Here is a 22,858-nt window from a genome sequence, read left to right as displayed (position 1 = left end):
TTCTTAAGTATTTTTCATTAAAATGCGTAATATAGCCAACAATATTATAGACCAAAAGTTAATCTAATTTATTATTGTAGAATGTATTTAGCAAATCACCACTTTCAACTGGAGACACAGTGCAGCAGCAGCGCAGCAGCAAAAAAAAAAAAAAAAAAAAAAGGGCATTATAAAAAGCCGACAAATATTGTTAATTAATAGACATGAGACATTGGAGAGGTTGTCAGTCCTATTCTATAGTCTGTAATATTTTTTTTATTTTATCATAACTTCTCGGAAATTACTCAAAAATGCATTCATTGTGTGCTTCTGAGCACACGGGCAGCATAAACAGTGAAGTTACATATGATGGTCTGGCAGATCGTTGCGGCGCTTGGAAGCAGTTGACAGTGACAGTTTTGTCAGCAGCCATTTTTCTTCCTACCAATAACCTATGGATGAGGCAGCTCCAGCTCCAACTCCGCTCACATGCTCTGACTCAGGCATCAGAGCCTCCGAGCTACAGCGATAGATGCATTGGCGCTGTCCATGGTGCTTTACACTGGGACCGCTGGGATTACAGCGCCCCTCCAAGCGCCGCAGTCCTGCCGGCTTGCGCGGTCACTGTTGAGATTCCTTTTTAATTATTAACAAAATGTTTTTTTATTGACCGTATGAATGGTTTAGTTTTCAAATAAATATTTGGAAACGAAAATGTATGCTTTGGTGTACTTTTACAGAGGTTTGCAATATGTCCTGTATGTATCAAAATGTATAATTTTCAGCCTTTGACAAAGTCAAAGCTTTTTTCAGCCCCAGGATTTCATCTTCAACTTTAAACTTTCAAACATCAAATGGTACGTTTTAAAAATCTAATAACTAAGTTATGGTGGAGGGAGGGTCATGCATTATTCGCAAGTCACTCAGTGACGCTCAATGAAAAATATTTGTAGCTATGGGGAGGGACAGAAAAAAGTCACACCCCTGCCACCCCCACTGCCAAATAAAGAACAGTGCCTCATGTGCCAGATTTCTTCAGTGAGCAGTAATCTTGGCTGGTTGCCTGGCAACCTCAAGATAAGGACAAGAACTGAGGAAGTCACTGCTCATGGCCAATAACATAATTAGTGTATTTCCCAGAAAGTCAAGCTTTTGCTTTAATACTATTATTATTTGTTTCTTTGAGATGACTTTCTCTGAGCACACCAATGTTCAATCAGAGTTCATCAGAAACAGTGTATTACTGAAAAAAATGATTCATTCAGGTGCTCTCCTAGGTCTCATTCAATAATTTTGTAAATCATTTCAGCTCTAAAATTACAGCATAGTTTGCTCACAATCTCAAGCTGTGTGTTTATAAAAATAAACACTGATGCATGAACACTGACTCCCCTCTGCCCTGCTCCAGCTGACAGGTACATGTCTTTTCCTGCAGCAGAGACCCTGCTGAGAGTCAGGAGCATGGGATTTTTTGGAACGATTTTTAAAGTAATTTTTTGTGGCTCTTGCAGAAATTGGATTGTATTCAGGTGCTGTTTCATATGATCTCCAACTACATACATATGTTGCATCCAGTCTTAATGGGTTGATAGTTAATGCAGAAGCGTCCTCTAAACTGTCAATCCTGCAGCAAACTGGGAATAAAGGAATGCGAAAGTGGTTAAGGTGTGTGTGTGTGTGTGTGTGTGTGTGTGTGTGTGTGTGTGTGTGTGTGTGTGTTTCTGGTGAGTAAGCACGAAAGTGCGTGTCTGGTCAATATATAGTCCCTGTGGGATTATCACACTCTGGCAGCGGGTGGTCTAATATGCCCATCTGTCAGTCATTCTTACACAGGCTTACTGCTGTATGGAGAAGAGAAATACAACACATATCTGCTACTGACATCCTCACCATACGCTTATTCACTATACTGTGTGTGTGTGTGTGTAGTTTTTGTCTCATTTTAGAGTGACAGTCCATTGTAACTAAAGATATTTAAAAACTAAATGGCCTCTTTTCAGAGCATATTTTGGAATTAACTCATTGTGCTGCATTATTATTTTAAATGTTTGTTTTGTTTCCATTACTGTTGTCTTGTGCCTTGGCTCTATTGTGACCCAGGCTCATTCTCAGCTGCACAGGCTGTGCATTATCGTATTCACAGCCGCTAGTGAAAGTCTTAATCTAAATATGGAAATACGTTATGAATTAATGGAAAATACGAGGATGATAAAGAGAGAATTGTGTGGATGTACAAATGCTTTGCTTATTGGTATATGTTGGATGGTTGGCTGAACTACTTATTTATAAATATTTTTATGTTGCATATGTATGCTGTAACACTGCATGATATGAGAAATACTCAGCATACAGACCAGTGACAAACTAAAGGAGAGACATCTCTGAACGCCTTTCTTCCAAAGCTTGATTTCAAAACAGATTCCAACACTTCTTGAGTTGGGAAACAATTGTCACTGGTCTGTTTTGGTTATATAAAGTATTCTTATTATTGCCTTTTTACAGATAGATTGTATCACTGTTGACATATTAACATATTGGCACACTTTAAACACAACAGAATTGATCCAAAGTGCCCTACAGTGCAGACAAAAAATTAATTGGATAAAGAATTAAAATCATAATAATAATAATAAATTTTATTTGTAACGCACTTTACATAAAAACAAATCTCAAAGTGCTTCAGAAGGCAGTGTATGCTATGCTAAGAGTTAAAAACAGACAACATGATAAAATACATTAAAAGGCTTTAGTAAAAAGGTAATTCTTCAAGTTGCGTTTAAAAGTGTCCACAGTCTGCGGTGCTCTCAGGTGGTCAGGGAGAGCATTCCACAGTCTGGGAGTGGCCGAGCAGAAGGCCTGGTCTCCCATGGTGCGGAGTCTGATCCTGGGGGGGTTAAGGAGGTTGGCAGTGCGGCGGGTGCGTGAGGAAGTCTGAGGAGTGACGAGTTCTTTAAGGTAGAGTGGAGCATGTCCATGAATGCACTGATGTGTGAGGAGGGAGACCTTGTATTGAATTCTGCGTTCAATGGACAGCCAGTGGAGTGATTTGAGGATGGGTGTGATGGTCATGCTTGCGCACCCTCATCAGGATCCTAGCAGCGCTGTTCTGGACGTATTGAAGCCACTGGATGCTTTTACCAGGGATCCCGATGAGGAGTGCATCACAATAGTCCAGCCTGGAGGAGACAAAGGCATGGACGAGCTTTTCAGCATCTTTCAGGTTGAGTGGTGGACGGAGTTTTGCAATGTTTCTGAGGTGGTAAAAAGAAGTCTTGCATAGGTGTTTAATGTGGGTCTCGAATGTAAGGTGGGGGTCCATTTTAATGCCGAGGCTGGTAACTGAAGTAGACAGGGGGATGTTCTCACCGGAGAAAGAGATGCTGGTGAGGGTGGATGATCTGACCTGGTGTGGGGTGCCAATAAGGATGGCTTCAGTCTTGGAGCTGTTAAGTTGTAAGAAATTTAGCTTCATCCACGCCTTTATCTCCTCCAGGCAGGTAATGAGTGAGGCAGATGGCAGGAGTGCAGAGGGGGTGGGATCTGTCCGGAAGTAGAGTTGTGTGTCGTCAGCATAACAATGGAATGATATTCCATGCCTGCAGATAACATGGCTGAGGGGGAGCATATAGAGTGTGAAGAGGGTAGGACCCAGCACCGAGCCTTGAGGGACACCACAGGTGACATGGTGAACTTTTGATCGAGATTTTGCCTCTCCCACTGCAATATACTCAGTTCGCCCAGTGAGGTAGGATATGAACCACTTGTGGATGGTATCAGTGAGGCCGATGGTGGAATGCAAGTGGTGAAGGAGGATGTTGTGGTCCACAGTGTCAAATGCAGCTGTAAGATCCAGAAGTATGAGGAGGAATGGGGAGCCGGTGTCTGCTGTCATCAGGAGGCCATTTGTAACCCTGACCAGAGCTGTTTCAGTGCTGTGGCCAGGACGGAAACCAGACTGAAATTTTTCATACAGATAATTTTGCTTAAGATGGTCCTGAAGTTGTGCAGCAACTGCTTTTTCCAGTACCTTGGATATAAATGGAAGGTTGGAGATGGGTCTGTAGTTGGAGAAAACATCAGGGTCAAGGGTGGGTTTTTTAAGAAGAGGTCTAATGACAGCCGTTTTCAGGGCAGATGGAATGTGACAGGCCTGAAGGGAGTGATTTATGACCTTGGTGATAAGGGGGTTGATGGCGGAGAGGTTGGCTTTCACCAGGGCTGTGGGGAGGGGGTCCAGGGCACAGGTGGATGGTTTCATTGACTTAATGATGTTCTCAACTTCCTGCTGTGTGGTGTCTGAGAAACAGCAGAGAGGTTGGGCGGTCCCAGACTGTGGGTGGGCCATCTGGGCAGGCGGGTCAGTAGAGCTGGAGAGGAGAGACCTGATGGAGTCAACTTTTTTCCTGAAAAAAGTGACAAAGCTGTTGCACCGCTCCTCTGAGACTTAAGAAAGGGGGAATGCTTGTGGTTTGAGGAGATGGTTTATGGTGGAGAACAATTTCTTGGAGTTACCAGGGCTATTATTGATGATTTTTGAGTAGAACTGTGACCTTGCATCCCTGAGAGATTTTGCATAGGCCTTTTGGTGTTCTTTATAGGCTTGTTTGTGCACGGTCAGTCCTGAATCTATGAAGCGCCTCTCCAGGACACGCCCAGCCTTCTTCATCTCCTGCAGCTCACTGGTGTACCATGGGGCTGAGCGCAAGAAGGAGACTGTTCTGGTCTTCAGAGGTGCATGGAGATGCAGCAGGGTGTTTAGTGACTGGTTGTAGTAATCAACTGCCTCCGTGACTGAGGAGAGGTCTGCAGGGTTGGAGGAGAGATATTGAAGGTCAGAGGCCAGGGCATCTGTGCTGAGGCTTTTCAGGTTCCTGAAATGGATCTCCCGCTTGGGCATGGTGTATGGAGAGGGGAAAGACAGCTCCAGTGAGATGGTCTTGTGGTCTGATACACCCAGATCATACACCTGCAAGTTGCTGATGGGAGCAGAGTTTGTGATGATCAGATCTAGAGTGTGTCCCTTGGAGTGTGTGGGGACATCGATGTGCTGTTGGAGGTTGAGACAGTCCAGTAGTTGAAGGAAATCAGCTGCAGACTGGAGGGAGGGGGTGTCTACGTGAATATTAAAATCCCCTAATATTAAAGTACTGGCAGAGGTTGTGCAGAGTGTGGTGAGGAGGTCATACATCTCAGGGATGAAGGCTGGGTTGGGCTTAGGGGGCCAGTAGATGAGGAGTATGGTAATGGAGAAGGGGGGCTTGCATTTGAATGCAAGGCATTCAGCCGAGGACAGTGTAGGCAGAGGGAGGGGGGCCAGTTCTAATTCCTGCCGGTATGTGACCTCCAGGCCGCCCCCTCGACCAGAGCTGTGAGATTTCTCAAAGAAGTTATATCCAGGAGGGCAGGCTTCATTTAGAGAGAAGTACACCTCTGGTTGGTGCCAGGTCTCTGTAAGGCACATCAAGCGTAGCCCCTTATCCATGATGTGATCTTGAATGAAAGATGCTTTATTGTTTATGGATTGTACATTTAGAAGTTCCAGTTTAACCATACGTGGGGAGGTGAATCTCTGCACAGGTCGTAATAGGGAGAAATCCACACCTCGCACTGTGTCATCCGGTCTGTGTCTTCTGGCCTGCTGGGTATGTGGAGATCTTGCAGTGTTTCCTGTGCCGGTGAATATATCGGGGGTGGCGAAGGAGCTGAAGAGATTTAATCACAGCGACAGAATCCGGTGTGGAGTGGGTGATGAGGTTGCGGAGCTCCACAGAGGTGTATTGGATCCTTCCCATGGCCAAGGAAGCAAGGCAGCAGCTACCGGTGGCTAATGCTAGCGCTGGATGGAAAACAGCCCAAGTAGTCCAAACTTTGCCGGAATCACAGCCACAGCGGATTGGCTTGCGAGTCGGTAAAAACTTTGTAATCTTCACACGGTAGCTGAGTGATAGTAAAGGGCACAAAAAGGCACAAGAAACGACAAAAAACGACAATGATTCAGATTGAAAAGCGGCGACATACACGCCAGCGTCCTCTCAACCGCTCAAACACCTGTAGTAACCACCTGTAATACACCAGACAAAGAGTCTATAGCCACACCAGTGGCTCTGTGAGACTGTACTGAAACATGCTGGTTAGGTTTCAGGAAAGCTATTGAAAAATCCCTGTCACCATAGCAATTAGTCCTGGTTCTAGGGACAGACTAGCCTCGCCACCAGACAATCAGAGATCTCCGCCTTCTGATAGTCTGGGGACACTCCTTTCTAAAGTATGTTTAACACACCGGAGAAAACGGCCGGCAACAAAGCAATGCCTCTTGCATTTTTGAAAAGGACATGCCCTCCCGGAAATGTGCGCTCTGTAGAAAACGCTGAAACACTCTTCTCTCTCTGACAACGCAACGGCGTGCCGTTTATTGATTAATTCACAGTCAACTCCTTCTACATGACAAACTGCCTGACTTATAACAGGCTCCTGGGTAACCGTTGCCATAGCTACCAGACAAGCTTCACCCAGGGGCAGACCAGTAACTGCTAACTAATAATAACATTCAGTGTTTAGCTTATTATTAATGTCCCAAAGGTATTTGGTGAATTATAACCATTAACAAACATTAAGAGTCACTACAGCTCCCCCTTTTCTCACCCGCAAGGAAAGAAACACACAGAGAGCTTGAAAATGGATGCCGAGAGATTTAACTCCGTTTTATCAAACGTGTGCTCAGTCCACAAGATTGTGGAAATGAAGGACTTACAGCGACTTTGTTTAAAACTTTTAACGCAGTCGGACTATGTTTACGAGCACAAGAATTCAGCGAGCCACCGAAGGACTGCCCTGCGGATTTACTGTTGGTTCTGCAACGCAGGGAGTTTTTTTAAACTCTGAAATTGTATCCGCCCATCTAAACACAAAATCAGGGAGAAAGTTATCAGTCTTTAGTTAAGCAAAGCATCTGAAGACTGACTTGTGAGTCTAGGGACAGACAGGAGCTGTCGGTCTCCGGCACTGTGGTCTGTGGTCAGGAGTTTTTCCATGAAACGTCAGCAGGGAGCATGGCCATTTAGTGTTCTATAGACAAACAACAGGAATTTATACTCAATTTAATCGCTAACAGGGAGCAGCTTTAGAGAGGTGACAGTGTGATTAATATAATACCCCTTTTTGATTGTATTAAGATACTTAAGACAGGATAGAGGAGATGCCAAAGTATAAAGAGTTGCAGTAATCAAGGCGGAAGGATAAAAAGGCACAGATGAGTTCCAGGTCAGAGGCATGTTCCTTGTCAATGATTTGTACAACAAACAGGTATATTCAATTGTAAAATATTCTCATCTGTCAAAGCAAATTGCAGACCTCAGCTGTGGCCTATCATCCAGTCCTCTTTGACATACAAATCTGCAAGTGAGACCACTACATATGTCTGGATATATTTCATATGTATGCATATGTATATTTCAAAATCTGGTGCCTAGCTGAAGCCTCATCATCTGAACTTTGCATTTATTATGTACCTCTAAATTGGAAATATTTCACATTCTATCACCCTCTATCATGGATATATGTACAAATATCAAATGCTTAGAGTTAAATAACATCCTAAACATCACAGCTTGTTATCAAAACAGTTGGAAAACTATGTTCTCAAGGGAAAAAAAAATACTTCAGTCAAATTTATATTTGCATACAGAAAAAAAAATGTATTACACAAATCAATATGATTCAGTAACTTAATATTTATAGTGTTAAACCAACTGTGCCCCAGTGCTCCATAACCACTGCTTTCTGTATGAAGTTTGGGCAGCTACATGGGTACGCTACCTCTATATTGACACTACAAAGTCCCTTCTTCATGGCGCCTTTGTATTTTTACACAGAACCAAACAATGGTGACTTCATGACACTCACGTCTGTGATTTTACACAGCATGCTGGCATCGCGGGATCAAAACAGGCATGACAGGTGTGACATGTAACACAACAGCGCTGGTCCCCCTTGTGTGACATATAGTGTCACAGCCCTATATAAATTACAATTACAATGGCCTAACATGGCAATAACAGTCATTTACCATGCGTTATATGGCGGCCGATCTCGTCCTCTGCTTGGAGGGTAAGGAGCTCCTGGACCTCACTGTTTTCCCAATTTGTGGAAATTTTCTGCCACTGTTCTTCCTCTTTGAGTTAGCTGCTAACTTGTATCAGCTATTTTTTAAATCTCTCGTGGTGGGTTGCAACTCGTCATCAAAACATCACACTTGTACTGCCCATGATCCCATCCTGCAGCCACAGGTACCCCTAAAGCTCAGTACCAGAACCGACCCGTTATCTGTCATGATGTCTAAGTCACCTGTCGACACCTGTGATTAAACACACACAGGCTACAGTTACTCACATTAGGCTGGGTTCTCTGTACTTGAATATACAAATCCAGCAGAGGAAAAGTCTTTTTCACTGACTGCGCTTGATGCTCGAAAACAGTCTGTGAAATCACTGCCAGGTTAGGAAACATTTTAGCATGCTCATTCCACCACCATAAAACCTCAAAAGGATCCTCCTTGGGTGTCTTGAACTCAATTTAGGCTACCACCTCATCCTCAGGCTGCATAGTTTGATTAGTGGAGCCCTCCACGTCGGTGATGAATGTGACGACGGGGTCAAAGGTTCGACTTGCGCCATTGACTTTCAAAATAAAATGAATTGCAGTTGATAATAGTGATTTAGATGTCAAAATATTACACATATACAACACATCTGTTGTCATTTGTTTTATTTGTTTTAAACAAAAAAATATATTTTCGTTTTTACCCGCTGCCTGCCCATGTGTTGTTAATTCTTACCAGTGTCCATGGATATATTTTTACCCATTACATAACTTTTTGCAAAGTTACCTGCACAGGTGCAGAACTCTGCCTTCGAGGCCAGCTTAAATGTGAGACAACTCTATCCCCAAACTTAACTACCATCCTCTGTATTTTAAGGCCAATACCTGGTCTGGCAATGTTAACGAAAGTGAAAATAAATTATGTGTCCACCCTGTGATTCAGATCCGCTTCAAAATTTAATAGGTTACTTCTTGGCTAATACTACATTCTGCTAACAATTTCCATAAAAAAAACCTGGACAGAAAAACTGAACTGAAAACATAACCTCCTTAGCAGAGGTTATCATCATTTACTAGCTAATAATTTTGACTTAGTATCCCTTACTTTAAATTTACAATAAATATTTCTAATTTTATAAAGCATATGTTGTCCTCTTTTTTTTCAGGCGGAAATGGGCTTTCATACTTATCACAATTAGTCAAACATTTAATTTGAGGGACCCTTGCAATCACCATCACCAGGAAATACTGTCTAATATATGCTCATATATTTTACTCTTAAGTATAGATATTACAAATATCAGTATCAGCCAATTTAACTACTACTACTACTACTACTTTGTAGAGTGCGGAAATGGTGACCTGTCAGTTGTGGTTGGCCTGCAGTAGAACAGCCTAGCCGTGCTGTGTACTATTTTTGACTACATAGTAATGTGTTTCCATGGACAGCCCTTTCAATGTCGAGCTATTAACTACAGCATATAGGTCACACACACACACTCACACACGTTAACCGCATGAAGAACGTCAGGCTGCACACGTAAGTGGTAGTCATTGCCCTTTGAGAAGCCTTCCCTTCTGTTCCACCAATCACATTGTGTCCTACTTCATAGCTTTGCGCACCTTGTCTCCGCACCGGAGTCCATCTATAGAAATTACAGCAACACTGAATTCCCTGCTGATATGATAATTCACTGTATTCAAGCACTAGAAACTGAAGTAAAATTAGTCATCTCTCCTCTTTGGGTGAGAGTAACCTCAGAGCAAGCAGATGAATAACTGGCTGATTGATTAAGAGCTTCCAAGACTCAAATTAAGATAATAACAATGTGCAGCACTAGTGCTTATTGCTGGTCCCTGCCATGCATTTAACCTGCATTTATCAGGCACTAACATTGTGGCTGTCACTGCAATCTAATATTCTTACATGCTGTTCAGTCAGATGTGACAGGCAGATTACTCCTTGCACCTTCTGTTGATTGAAAACAAAATCTGAATGTGTGATTTGAATGATTCGCCCTGTGGGCAGAGCTGTTGTGCAGCAGGAATTCAATACAGTATGCAGTACATGCAGTTAACTGTTAACGTGTTGATGGTCTGCATCTGCGATCCAACGCTTCCTGTTCTTATGCTCAGATGTATATATTTAATGAAACACAAAAGAAAATGCAGGAAGTCTTCATTCCTTTATCATTTCATACCCACTGATACTTTGCTTGAGTGCTTTATAAAACTGCTGTTTGGTCATCTGTCACACAGTGAATCTAAACATTACAGTCAATATGGGCCCCTGACCTCCAGACCCCCAGGGGCCCATATTGGCCATTTTAATTTCACCTGGTTGGTAGTCCAGCATTGCAATCTAAAAACAATGACGCAATAAAACAGAAGATTTGTGTGGCTGAACTGTTACATCATCTGGACAGAATAAGCAAGAGAAACTATGAAAGCCGCAGGGCTTATGGTGTTTAGACCACATCACACACGCACGCACGCACACACGCACGCACACACACACACACACACACACACACACACACAGTCCATGATCAACATTCAAACACACTAAAGCTGCATATAGCCAGTAAAGGTCAACACGACACAAGCTGTCTGATGAGAAGGGGTGGGTTGGGATGGGTGTGTGTGTTTGAGGTGGAGCGGTAGAGGGCTGTTGACAGTACAGGGTAGTGGGCAGGAGGGCTGGGTTGGGGGCACACACCTTTACAGCAGGCTGAACCCATGGCGGCCAGTCGAGAATCCAGACATAAAGATGTCCCATCCCCAAATCCACAGTAGCAACAGCACACAGCAGACAGAGACAGAACAAAGATGTCCAAATACGAGGGGACGGTGGTGCCTGAATACCTGAGCACCTTTGCCCTATCCTGGTTCCAACTCACAGTCGCAGCCGAGCCCTTGTGGTTGGGGTTGGAGTGGTGTGAAGGAGGAAGGAGGAGGGAGGTGGGGGTGTGTAGCAGATGTGGACACCAACAAGGCTTTTTTGAGGGTAATCCTGCACCACTGCTGTGTCCCATTTAGCCCTTCACCAGGTCGCTGCCATGTAATGCTGCCTGCTGGTGGGTGGCGTCCATGAGAGAGGGCAACAATTGCAGGATTACATCTTTAGATTAGATTAGATTTCTCTCTCTCTCTCTTCATTCATTTTCTCCCTCAACTTCATCTTTCTCTGTCCTCCTTTATATATTTATTTGTTTGTTCATCTTTTCTCATTTTCTCTGAGGCCTCATAATCCCCCAGCTATCTCTGTGCACCACTCCAAAGGCTCTGTGTTCATTCACGTTGACTGGAGACATTTTCTGTTTTCAGTCAACATTTATTGCATAAACATCCACAAAACAGTTGTAAGCAGCATGCAGAAAAGCCTATTTAGTCTTATATATTATTTCATATGTATATACTGAAATTGTTTTAATCATTTAAATGCTTTGTGGTTGTTTGCATGGCTTTGAATCTGAAAATGTCATTCCATCAGGTGTTAAATGAGAGCTGAGAGTCTGTTGCCATCACCAATCTGCCTCTCCAGAACTTAATAAGTGAGTAAGTGGCAACTAAGCAACGAAGGTAATAAATAGAAAGATTTAAAAAAAAAACAAAAAAAAACATGGAATTTGTTCAAAAATTGTTTTATTTTTTCATTTTGTATGTTTGTGAGAAATCTTTCTCGTCTTCTCACCTCCCTCTCGTTCCTCTCACACACAGACAAAGAGTGAAGTAACTCTCAGACACCATATATATATATATATATATATATACATATATATATATATGTATATATATATATATACATATACACAGTATAGACAGACACTGGCTTGCAGATCAATGCAGTCTTTAACAATTATTGGCTAAAATACAGGCTGAGAGGGTTATATGTTGCCTTGCTTGCTAAATTTGGTTCAGTGTGACTTGGGCTAGATTTCAGAAGAGATATCCTCCAAAAGAGATCAGGGTCGTGATCGTAATCAGGAGTTCAAATCCTAATTTCCAAACCTCTGGTCTGACACACATAAGAATAATTTCGAAAAGCTTTAAATGTTTTTCTAAAGCCTCCACAACATGCACAAAACTGAGCATTATGTTGTACAATAAACAATCGCAATCAACAGAAGAATTATAAATCCATCTGCCGATTTAATCAAATCCTTCCACGCAGAACAACACAGACCAGTCGACACCTCTGGAAACCGACCAATCAGTTCCCACTAAACCAAAGCTCCCACTGGCTGAGGCATTGATCATTTCTCTCGGCCTAATTGGTCCAGGATTGTCCTGGTGTAAACATAAACTTTCATCCTCTTGGCAACGCTTTCATAATCCTGCAGAGGGGATTATACTGGGAGGTCATTTAGGAGGATCAAACCATGGGGGATTTGAAATGTATCCTGGGGGAGATTCAGGAATATGTGCTGGGTGGCTCAGGAAGAATAGGTGAGTGATGGATGGATGGATGGATGGATGGATGGATGGATGGATGGATGGATGGAGGAGAGGAGAGGAGAGGAAAAAAGTAGCTGCTGCTTTGTTACTTACCTATATCTGTCTCTTTGTGGTTCTTAACGAGTTCAGCAAGCTCAAAGTTCCCAGCAATAATGGCAACCTGGAAAAAGAAATAGAGTTTTTTGGGGGGTTTTTTAAGCTTATCTTTGCAAGTTCTTTGAGGCTGTATGGAAAAATTAAAGAGCACAAAAGAACAATAAAAAGGACCTATTGAGCTCATTTTCAGGTTCATACTTATATTTATGGTTTCAATTAGAACATGTTTACATGCTTTAATGGTCAAAAAACACTTTCCTCAAACTGTCTGAGCTGAAACACCTGAATTTGCCCCACACTCCGTTTTTTTGCCTGTCTCTTTAAGCCGCTCTCCAAAAAAAGCCCAGTCTACTCTGATTGGTCAGCTATTGCAAGTCTTCTGAATCTTGGCATCTCTGCTCCATCACTGCAGCTGGAGAATGACTGTTACGGACTGTTACCTATAAAAGCTTCTAAACACAAATCTTTACAACCTCAAGTATTACAGCAGGAATATGATCAGAAATTGGGGATTAATTACAACATCAACAACCAAGTTCACATGTTTCCCTAAAGTTAGCATGTAGCTATATGTAGCAGTGCGCTTGCAACCCAGAAATGAATGTTTAGGCCAGCACTTTCTTCTGTTAACAAATTACCAATTAAAGCTTCTAAACACATCCACACATTTTACATTGGGAATATGATTTGAAATTGGGAGAAATTACAACATCCACAACTAAGTTTGTAGGTCCCCCTGATGTTAGCATGTAGATTCACGTAGCAGTGTAGGCTACATAATGTAAACACTTGTAGTAGCATGCTTAAAGCCATAGTTGGTAATCCTGTTCGGAAACACTTCTTGTTATACTGGGTTCCAGTGTTACTTGTAATGGCTCGCTCCACTAAACAGGCTGAGAAGAGAAAGTCAGAGGCAGAAAAGGCTGCAACGAAAAAGGCTTTGGATAAAGGGAGAGGACAAACCAGACATCAACAGCAGTCCAGCTTTTGAACAGTGGAGACAACTGAGGGAGCTGAAGGGCCTGAAAAGTGATGCAGAGGTTGCTGTCTTTTTGTTGGACAGGTAATTATTTGTTTGCTTTGGGGGGATTTGTTATTTTACTAGGTAATTATTTGTTTGCTTTGGGGGGATTTGTTATTTTACTTGGCTCTCCTCTGCTCTGCTGACTTCTACTGCAGGATGCACGTTCAGGCATGTCTGGGCTCGTGGCTTTGGACGGAGCACTGACGGGAGGGGGAGCAGGGGGTGGAGCTTAGAGGAGGTGCCGCTTTCAAATCTTGCTAGCTCTCCAACATTACCAACTATGGCTTTAAAGCAGATGACTATATGAAAAAGTTGTCACAATCTGACATCATATTGTTGCCAAAGTAGAAAAAACATTGGAAGCAGAGTATTCAGACCATACTGAAGCCTGAGGTTTTTGATCACAGGGATTGTTTTTTACATACATTTACCTCATTATCTAAAGCTTCGGCCACATTAAATATGAACAGCTGACACTGTAACATTAAATATATAACAGAAAATAAGGAAAAGCAATATAGGTCCCCTTTGAAAAGCACAACTTTAACAAAAAATAGCTCCTTGTTTATTATTCTGAGTAACAGATCATTTAGGCTTAATATAACACACACCATATGCCCATCATCAATTAAGCAAAGCTCTCTCTGTATATGAAAGCTTTTCCACAAAATAAGTTTTAAAGAAAAACAGATGACGTCGTAATTGTTTCCAAAAGCAACTGAGTATGATCCTGAAGCAAAAGCAATTTTAATTTTAATATTTAGAAAGTACTCCAACAAAACAGAGCTACTTAATCACAATAAGTGTATAAGTAATTTCCTCTTCTTTGAACAGCCACTGACTTTGAACTTGGTAAAAATCCAATCTTCATGGCTTTAATCATCTGTAGCCAGGAATCTAATAATCTTTGACACACACATACACATGTACAAGTCAAGATTCACACATGACATGATGGCGTGCATACAGCGAACACATGCAAAGTCACAGGCTTATGTGAAGCAGAGAAAGTCAAAGCTGCTGTTTTCAAGGTTTTCTGTTGCTTACAGATGGAGGCTGGACAGAGCAGGGATAGTGATCTTACATAATTCACTAGTAAAAACTAGAAAACAAACAAAATCCAGTGTTTATTAACACATAGCTGATGTAAATTTCAACAGTTAAAGACTACAAACACTTTTCTCTCCATGGTTTTTGTAATTAAGGCTGTACCATTAGAACAGTGTTTCCTAAACTCCCAAAACAAATCTGATCGCCAGAAAACTGATCATAAGTAATGAACAAAAATATATGTATTGTTTTTTTTTCATATTGAATCCTGGAAACCTTTATAGCTGCACAAATACAAATTATTTGACAAAATAAGGTTGGTTCACTTACTAATGTATTACAAATTCCATTTTACACTTTCTTCTTCAACGTATGAAGTGCAGAGAGAACATGAGATGTGATAGACAGCACAGAAAAAAAAGTTAGTAGTGTGAGTGGACCCAGAGCTCTGATTATTTTATCAAACTACTATTTCCAAGGTCAAGTGTGAACTTTCATTTTTTTCAAATAAATCAAAATCAAAATGAAAATAATCCATCTGCACCAAAGGAAGTACACAGAAATAATAAGCATGGTAACATGTCTGGTAACATGTTTTATTTTTTGGTGTATTATTTCTACTTTGAATAGTTGGTGTCTAACTGATGTCTGACTGTTGTACACCAAAAATAACTAATTCCTCTTCTTGCCAAATTGAAGCAATTTTACTTCTGAAACTCTGATTAACTGGCCAGATCAGTGTGTCCTCTGTATTTCCGCCAGGGGGCAGTAAAGGGATTTCCTCCTGAGCTGGCTGGAGAGGCTGTGTCACTGTCAGTGACCCAGATCAGGCTGCTGCCTGTTGTCATGTTGCTGCTTACAGTTGTTTGTGCAGGAGCAGAGCTCGTGGGGTGTTACAGTACCTCTCAAGTCAGGATCAGAAAGATAGTCTGGTTCATTTGCCACTGATATGTTGCACATGTATGCTTTCACACAAGTGCGCGCATGCACGCACACCTCAAGGGAAACCCAGTAGCATTATATAAGCATGCCTGCTCTGATTCTTGGAGAACAAACATTCAGGATGAAGAGATGGAAAAGGTGTTTTATTAAAGCAGAGTTGGCTTGAGTAGTAACACTCCACTCCCTCCCTCCACAGCTGACCTTTTCTTCATATAAATAAAAACACAGCATTACTGAGGAAGAAAAGCCCTTGGGATTCTCTGAGATGTTTTCTTCCAGCATGGATCCTCTTACATTTTTCAACACGTTGCATTAATATACAATATATTCTATATTTCCTTTGAACTGAACTATGAGTCAATGAATGCAATCTTGCCCTCCTTCATGGTAGCAAATGTGTTGTCTCCTGTGAGGGAGATGGAGGAGGGGGATGTATCCTTCATGATGAATGCTGGCTGGATCTCCCACTCACTCTGAGGATCTCCCATAGTGCATGCTGCGATGTGTGACAAATCCATGACAGGCTATTCTTCCACAGGAACCCTGATCCCAGCGCTGGCTTGGTGGATGGGACCGAGTAATACATCAGGAAGAAGTGACTGAGCGACTGATGAAGTCATCATTTCCACTGTGGCCTAAAAACTAATTGATGCAGAACTAACTGTAATTGTATGATGCTGGAAGTTATCAGTAAAGTTGTAACACTCTGCCTTTCCACACAATAAAGACAGCACTCTGAATATCTTACTGATTCTTTTTGTATTGGACACGTGAGACATCCTAACATGATATAACACTCCATAAACTGTTTTGTGCCAATAAAACACAGTACACATGCCTATCCTTTTGAGTTTACTTTACTTTCTCCAGAATGTTCTGATTTTTGATCTGAAGGTCAAAAGATGGCTCAGCAATTTGGTTAAACACTGTTTTCTTTTTTTTTCACGCCATTTAAAAAATGGGAGAAACCTGAGGAAGAGCAACTGGATCCCTTTCCCAGGACAGACAGAAATGCAATAAATGTGTACTTTCAGTCTCTGGTTTGGGTCAAACTCCCCCATGCCTCAAGTTTGTAATGCAGGCTTTCTGTTAAAACTTTGATGGAGTGTTTCTTTAATAAAAAAAGTGATTATTAAGGACAAAAAAAGACATTACTGCTGCTTTAAATGATCAGTACCTCACTTAGTTTCTCAGATGCTGTTTTCATAAAATTAGGGGGATGATAAATCTCATAATTTGAGGCATATTTTAGGGCACTGATTGGCCCAAAAAAGAAAATAAATGCTTGTTTATTTGTTAGTGGTTGACCCAAAGAAGAAGTGCAGTTATCTCAGGAGACGGAGACAGAGTGCAATTTGGTCCCACCTAAATCAGAAGGGAAAACAATGAACCTCTCTCCACTGACTTTGTATTGCGTGAAGGTACCTGCTTGTCACTTCTGTCTGCTTGCAAACAAGAGAAAATGCCTACAAGCTGCTGTGTGGTGGGATCTATTATCAACAGGGTAAAGAACTCTGAACAAAGTTTTTATAAGCTGCCCAACAGAAAAACTGAGCCTTTAAGAAGACAAAAGTGGATACAGGTGATAAGATACGAGGCATCAGTAGGAGGAATGACAAAACTGTGGGATCCTGACCCACTGAAAACCTGTGAAGTTGCCTCAGGAGGGACAGGAGAGCATCTCTCACTAAACAGCAGAGTACAGGAAGTGATGGGCTCCAGATGAAGTCACTAGCAGTCACAGTGCAGTTCAGTGAGGCATAGACTGTTGGCTAAGGGATTTTAATCAAACATTTCAGCAATGGTGTATGCTTATTATCCAAACCCATTATATCATTTGATTTCTAATCACATCTCTGGACTAATTCTGTAGCAGCCCTGTTGTACTTTTTCCTTTAGTCAAGAAAGCTACACGTGGGATGGAGTTTTTGTAAAGGTTGGTCCATGGCAGAGGTGATGGAGGGCCACAGAGGCCGCTTGTTGGATGCTTTTGAGTTTTTATTTTTTAATTGATGTGGTAATAATATGACATGAAACCAGGTAACCAATAAGCAATGAGAAATGCAATCCCAATTAGGGATGGGAATCAAGAACCAGTTCCTGATTCATCGACATCATTAGCCTTTATGCTTAACGATTCCCTTATCGATTATTTTCATTACGCTGAATCTTTACGTCGATGACGCACGTCACGCTCGTCAGTCAGCAGCACGAGGCTTCACTTCACCAAAAAAGACTAGCAGCGCGATGTGCAATTTATTCAGCACCATAATTACATGCAAGGGCGGAAACACCACCAACTAGGCCTGAACGATATATCTTTTAAGCATCGCCATCGCGATGCACACGCGTGCAATATTTACATCACGGGGCTTGTGACATGTGGCTTGCCCTAATTAAATTAAGCATGCACATTTAAAATGCCGGGTGATGCGCGTAAAACTCGCTTCCGTTTTAATGACTTACCAAAAAAGATGTCTAATTTAGTGGAATAAAGAATGAACGGCCTATTCAAGTGCTGGAATTTGTTATTTACGTGACAACGCCTGAACGCAACACAGGCTCCGCTCCATAGACTGTGTGCACAGTGCCGTGCTGCAGGTTCTGGCTGGGCTCAGTTATAAATGTCTTGGACTCGGGAAAATGCGGCCCGGCAACTCTAGTGTGCTCACCTGTGTCTGTGTGTGTGTGTGCGCACGTGTCTGTGTGTGTGTGTCTGTGTGCACATCGGAGCAGAACTCCACTGTGCATGATACAGAGAGCAGAGGAGTTGTAAGGCGTGACCATGTAGAGACAGAAATGACATGCCGTTGTGTAAACAACATAAGTCATCACATTATAAGGTGAAACATTTCACCGTATAACACGATAAATAGTAAAATGTTATGTTAATATATGAGGCATATGTCGCACAAAATAATATAACTTTAGTTTATGAAGAGATAAGACGGAGCCCTCTCCTCTTATATGCTTTACTCACAAGTGTGTGAATTGACCTGGATATGAAGCGTCCGACGCACCAAATAATATAACGGTAGTTTCTAAAGAGCTAAGACGAAAAAAAAAAAGAAAAAATAGTTGCATATAGGGGAAACTGTGGTTTCACTGAACAAATGCCTATTTTCAGCACATTTTATGCTGTTGTATTCAAAGCAATATCAGCCTAATAATTTCAGAATGATTAATTCTCACCAAGTAGAGCTACTGAAGTCATCTGGTGGAAAATAATGCATCCTTAAAAAGAAATATAAATTGCAATATATATCGCTGGGGGCAATTTTTCCCAATATCGTGCAGCCCTACCACCAACATGCTGAAGCATTTGTCATTGCATGGCATTAAGTGCAGCTGCAGCAAAGTCTCAGCAGAGCAGTGCCAGATAGGTACTTTATTAATCCCTGTAGGGAAACTGTCGTGTCCAGTGGCTAAGGCACATAAAAAAGTACAAGGCACATATAAGACACATAAAAGAGTACAAGAACAAGTAATATAAATACAAATATAAATCTCAACAAACAGAGCCACTCGAACTTGCTGCCACTCAGCCAGCGCATGCGCTATCCCATGGAGAGAGACCAGTGACGGTACGTGATGTGTACGTATTTCCTTTCCCATGTTAACAATAGCACAACACATTCAATGACAGATTCTGTGACATTATTTGACGTAGATGAAAACAAATGCTGTACAAATATTCTTTCATTTGTTCCATTTTAGATGATAGCGGTGGACCAGTTTCATATTTGTTTACTTACACAAGCACCTATCTCTTGTTTAGAATAGAAACTCAATAAAATTTGTGTTGTTGACACCAAAAACCTGTAAGGTCTACTTTTTCTACACAGAAAATTCACAGGAGGAATCGATAAGGGAATCGATAAAGAATCGGATCGATAAGCAGAATCGACAATGGCATTGGTATCAATAAAATCCTATCAATTCCCATCCCTAATCCCAATTCACCCCTCATTATCATTCCACCACCCACCTTCACAACCACTACTGTCATCACCACCATCACCACCCCCACATCGATTCTTCTCCTGTTCTCCCCTGGTTGTCATGGAGACAACTGGTTGTGTATAACACAGAAGTAACCAGGGGGAGGTGGAGCGGCATTGTGAGCTGCTTGCAGCCAAGTGGAACATCAGCAGAGGCAACATGTTTGCCAGGTCAAAACCAAAGAGGAGGAGTGAGGACGCAGGACACAGAAAATCAATTAACAATCAATACATAACTAAAGTCCAAGACAGAAAGGAGAAAAGAGTCGGTAGTCCTTACTGAGGCAGGAGAACTGGGGGATGCAATTAAAATACGGTGCATTACCCATCAATTTCAAACTTAACAAACCATACTTTACTTATTAGACTTATCACACTCCAGTGCTGAGGCCAAACTTCTTGTATCTTTACAGTCTCCTTCAGTTTGCCTCAGTCAGTTTGGATCTATTCATTCGCAAAAGTAACATTCAGTTGGAGGTGGCTATATTCTACCAAGAATGAATTACTGGGTATTTTAATCTTTCTCTACCATGTTTTCGGTGGGACTGCAGGGGTGAGGCCAGCCCTATAAACACAAAAGTCTGTCCATGACGTGAGTGAGTGAGTGAGTGAGTGAGTGAGTGAGTGAGTGAGTGAGTGAGTGAGAGAGAGTGTGAGTGTGAGTGTGAGTGTGAGAGTGAGAGTGAGTGAGTGAGTGAGTGAGTGAGTGAGGGAGTGAGTGAGGGAGTGAGTGAGTGATGAAGTTACAAGATTGATCAGAGTGACTAGTGATGTGAGTGCTGGTGTTTCCCCATTGGTTGTTGCTTTTTTTTTTTTTTACTTTTTTTTTTTTAATCAATAGGTGCTGACAGGCTGACGGTCTTGTATTATTGTATTCTAATTTTCTGTAAGCAGTGTGGCATGATAGCATGGTGGAATTAGCAAGCTTGCTAGCTTACTAGCCAGCCCCTACATGAGTACTGTAAAACTTCATTTAACAGCCCAGGCTATTATTTGCATAAATCTGAGATCAACAGGCCTGTATTAGGGACAGGCGTCTATATGGGACAGGCCTTTAATTCTTTACACAAAAAAAATGTTGCTCAGCAAAGATGGGAAATACAATCAAATGAAATCAAAAAAAGTATTAATTGTGTAAAAATTAGGCTTCAGCTATATCAATTATGAATCATACATTTGATTCATCTGTTTGATGACAGACAGCACATCAGAGAGAGAGAGAGAGAGTTATGGAACTTGAGGATTATGGCACCTGGCATACCGACACAACACCACTTTATCCTGTTAAAACAATGTTCACAACTTTTATGAAAAACCCTTTTCATTCTTTTGATCTTAGGACCATTACGTACTAAAGAGATCTGAATAACTTACAGGGTAAATGAGGAATGGACACACAATTTTGGTAGCTAACAACCCGGTTTAATACATCTAAAGAACTTCTCTGAAAAAAATGAACTGCTTTACAGCCTGACTGGGTGTCTAATTGAGACAGGCGTAAATTTGTCAATATGTGTAGCCACATCGAGCTGCAAAGTGTTTGTTTGGGACTAGGCTTTTGAAGTTTATGGTATTTAACAATTGAATACTTCATCAACACACTCTTGTCTTGTCAGATTTGTTTGCCTCATTTTCTGTAATGTTAGCATAAAAGCATGGTGGAACTAGCAAACTTGCAGCTGCGGACGAAATGGCAGTGTTGGATGGAGGAAAGACAGGATCACTCATTTGTTTACGTAAGTGACTTGTCTGTGTAGTAGAAGCCCGAAATTTATTTAAATGTCACTGACTATTACCTCTTACAATGCAAGAATGGGTGCTGCCACTGTTGATAGGAGAAGACGGAAATAAGACACTGATTGAAACTGAAGTGAATATTACATGTTAAAATGTTGGAATGGGTACAGCCACACTGTCAAATTTCTTCTTCTGGTAATTGGTGGTGATACAATTTTTTATAAACTATTAATGGCAGAGCTTGGCCCATAGCAGCCTCCACCAGTCACAGTGGTATGTATATCCCTGACCAGTCCTGAAGAGGGGAGTGGAAGGAAGCAAAAAGAGCTGATCGGTAGGTATAATTCCAGAGAAAGCAGCTCCCTTCTGCTGTCTAAGTGTACTGTTCTTCATTTTAACATGTATTAACATTAGATTTTAGGCTGGATCGCGACAATGGGGTCAATGCAGTACTGTAAGCAAAAATCAAGGCGAAGCAAGTCAGTGACTGAGTGACTGCTGTCCACCTCTGTTTCAAATTACAAGTTCCCATTTCAAATTAAAAGCCCTCTAGTGTTTCATACACACTCCAGCCATATACTAGGTGTTGACCTGGTCTTGTTTAATACAAGACCTGGAAATATTGTAAACATCTACAAAAAAGCAAACTTTAGGCTCTCGTGTGTGAAGGAACAGGAGCAAGGTGGAGGTCAGGATTATTAATGAGACAATTCATGACAAGAGCACCAGCGTTTGTTTTCTCAAGTGTGGAGACAAGCCGTAAAAGTCGTTAAACCTTTTCAGTGTTGTGTAGCTTTAGAAGAAGAATATGCAGACTTGCAGTAGTGCACAACGACACGGTTAAAGTTTAATAGCGCACAGGAAACATATGTCTGCAAGTACAAATATGGTACCCTATGCTCTGAGTTTATTTGCTTATGTTATGTAGAGTTGCTCACTTGCACTATATTGTTTGTCATTGTAATGCCGTTGCGGCACCGATGCTAATTTCTGTTAGCGCGTCTATGAAGATTTCCATTATATGGCAGCTGACTTAATGTTCTCCTTTTGTGTGTTTCATACAGTTTTACAGTGCCTTTATGTGGGATGCAATAGACTTCAGACCAGACCTGGAAATCTTTGTCGCTCATTTAAAGAACTCTTTATCTATCTGCCAAACTAAACACTAATGTTCAGGGAGGGCAGAATAATTATTAATATTAATGATAACAATACTACTACTACTACTACTACCACTACTACTACTACTACTACTACTACTACTACTACTACTACTACTACTACTACTAATAATAATAATAATAATAATAATAATAATAAAGGAGAGCTCAACTAAAAGCCAGGCTAAAAAGGTCGAGTTTGCTTAGTGGTACGTGCAGGCACTGAGAAGCACGCCAGGGGCAAAACAGTGCAGCTAAGGAAAACAAAACTGTATATTGGCATATTGGTGGAAAAAATCACAGATACCAATAAC

At 41.5% G+C, this 22,858-nt stretch overlaps 1 protein-coding gene across 1 annotated transcript in view; it reads right to left on the bottom strand.

Moving 5' to 3' along the window:
* LOC126388145 (SH3 and multiple ankyrin repeat domains protein 2-like) overlaps nt 1-22,858 on the bottom strand; it is a 276,219-nt gene that overhangs the window by 186,905 nt on the left and 66,456 nt on the right. The window contains exon 9 of the mRNA XM_050041059.1: nt 12,628-12,694. Within this exon, the coding sequence (XP_049897016.1) occupies nt 12,628-12,694 (67 nt within the window). The remainder of the gene's footprint in view (nt 1-12,627; nt 12,695-22,858) is intronic.

Source organism: Epinephelus moara, chromosome 1 (assembly GCF_006386435.1).
Source record: "Epinephelus moara isolate mb chromosome 1, YSFRI_EMoa_1.0, whole genome shotgun sequence".
NCBI lineage: Eukaryota > Metazoa > Chordata > Actinopteri > Perciformes > Serranidae > Epinephelus > Epinephelus moara.
The sequence above is the reverse complement of the archived record's forward strand: the minus strand, read 5'-3'. Positions and strand labels throughout refer to the sequence as shown.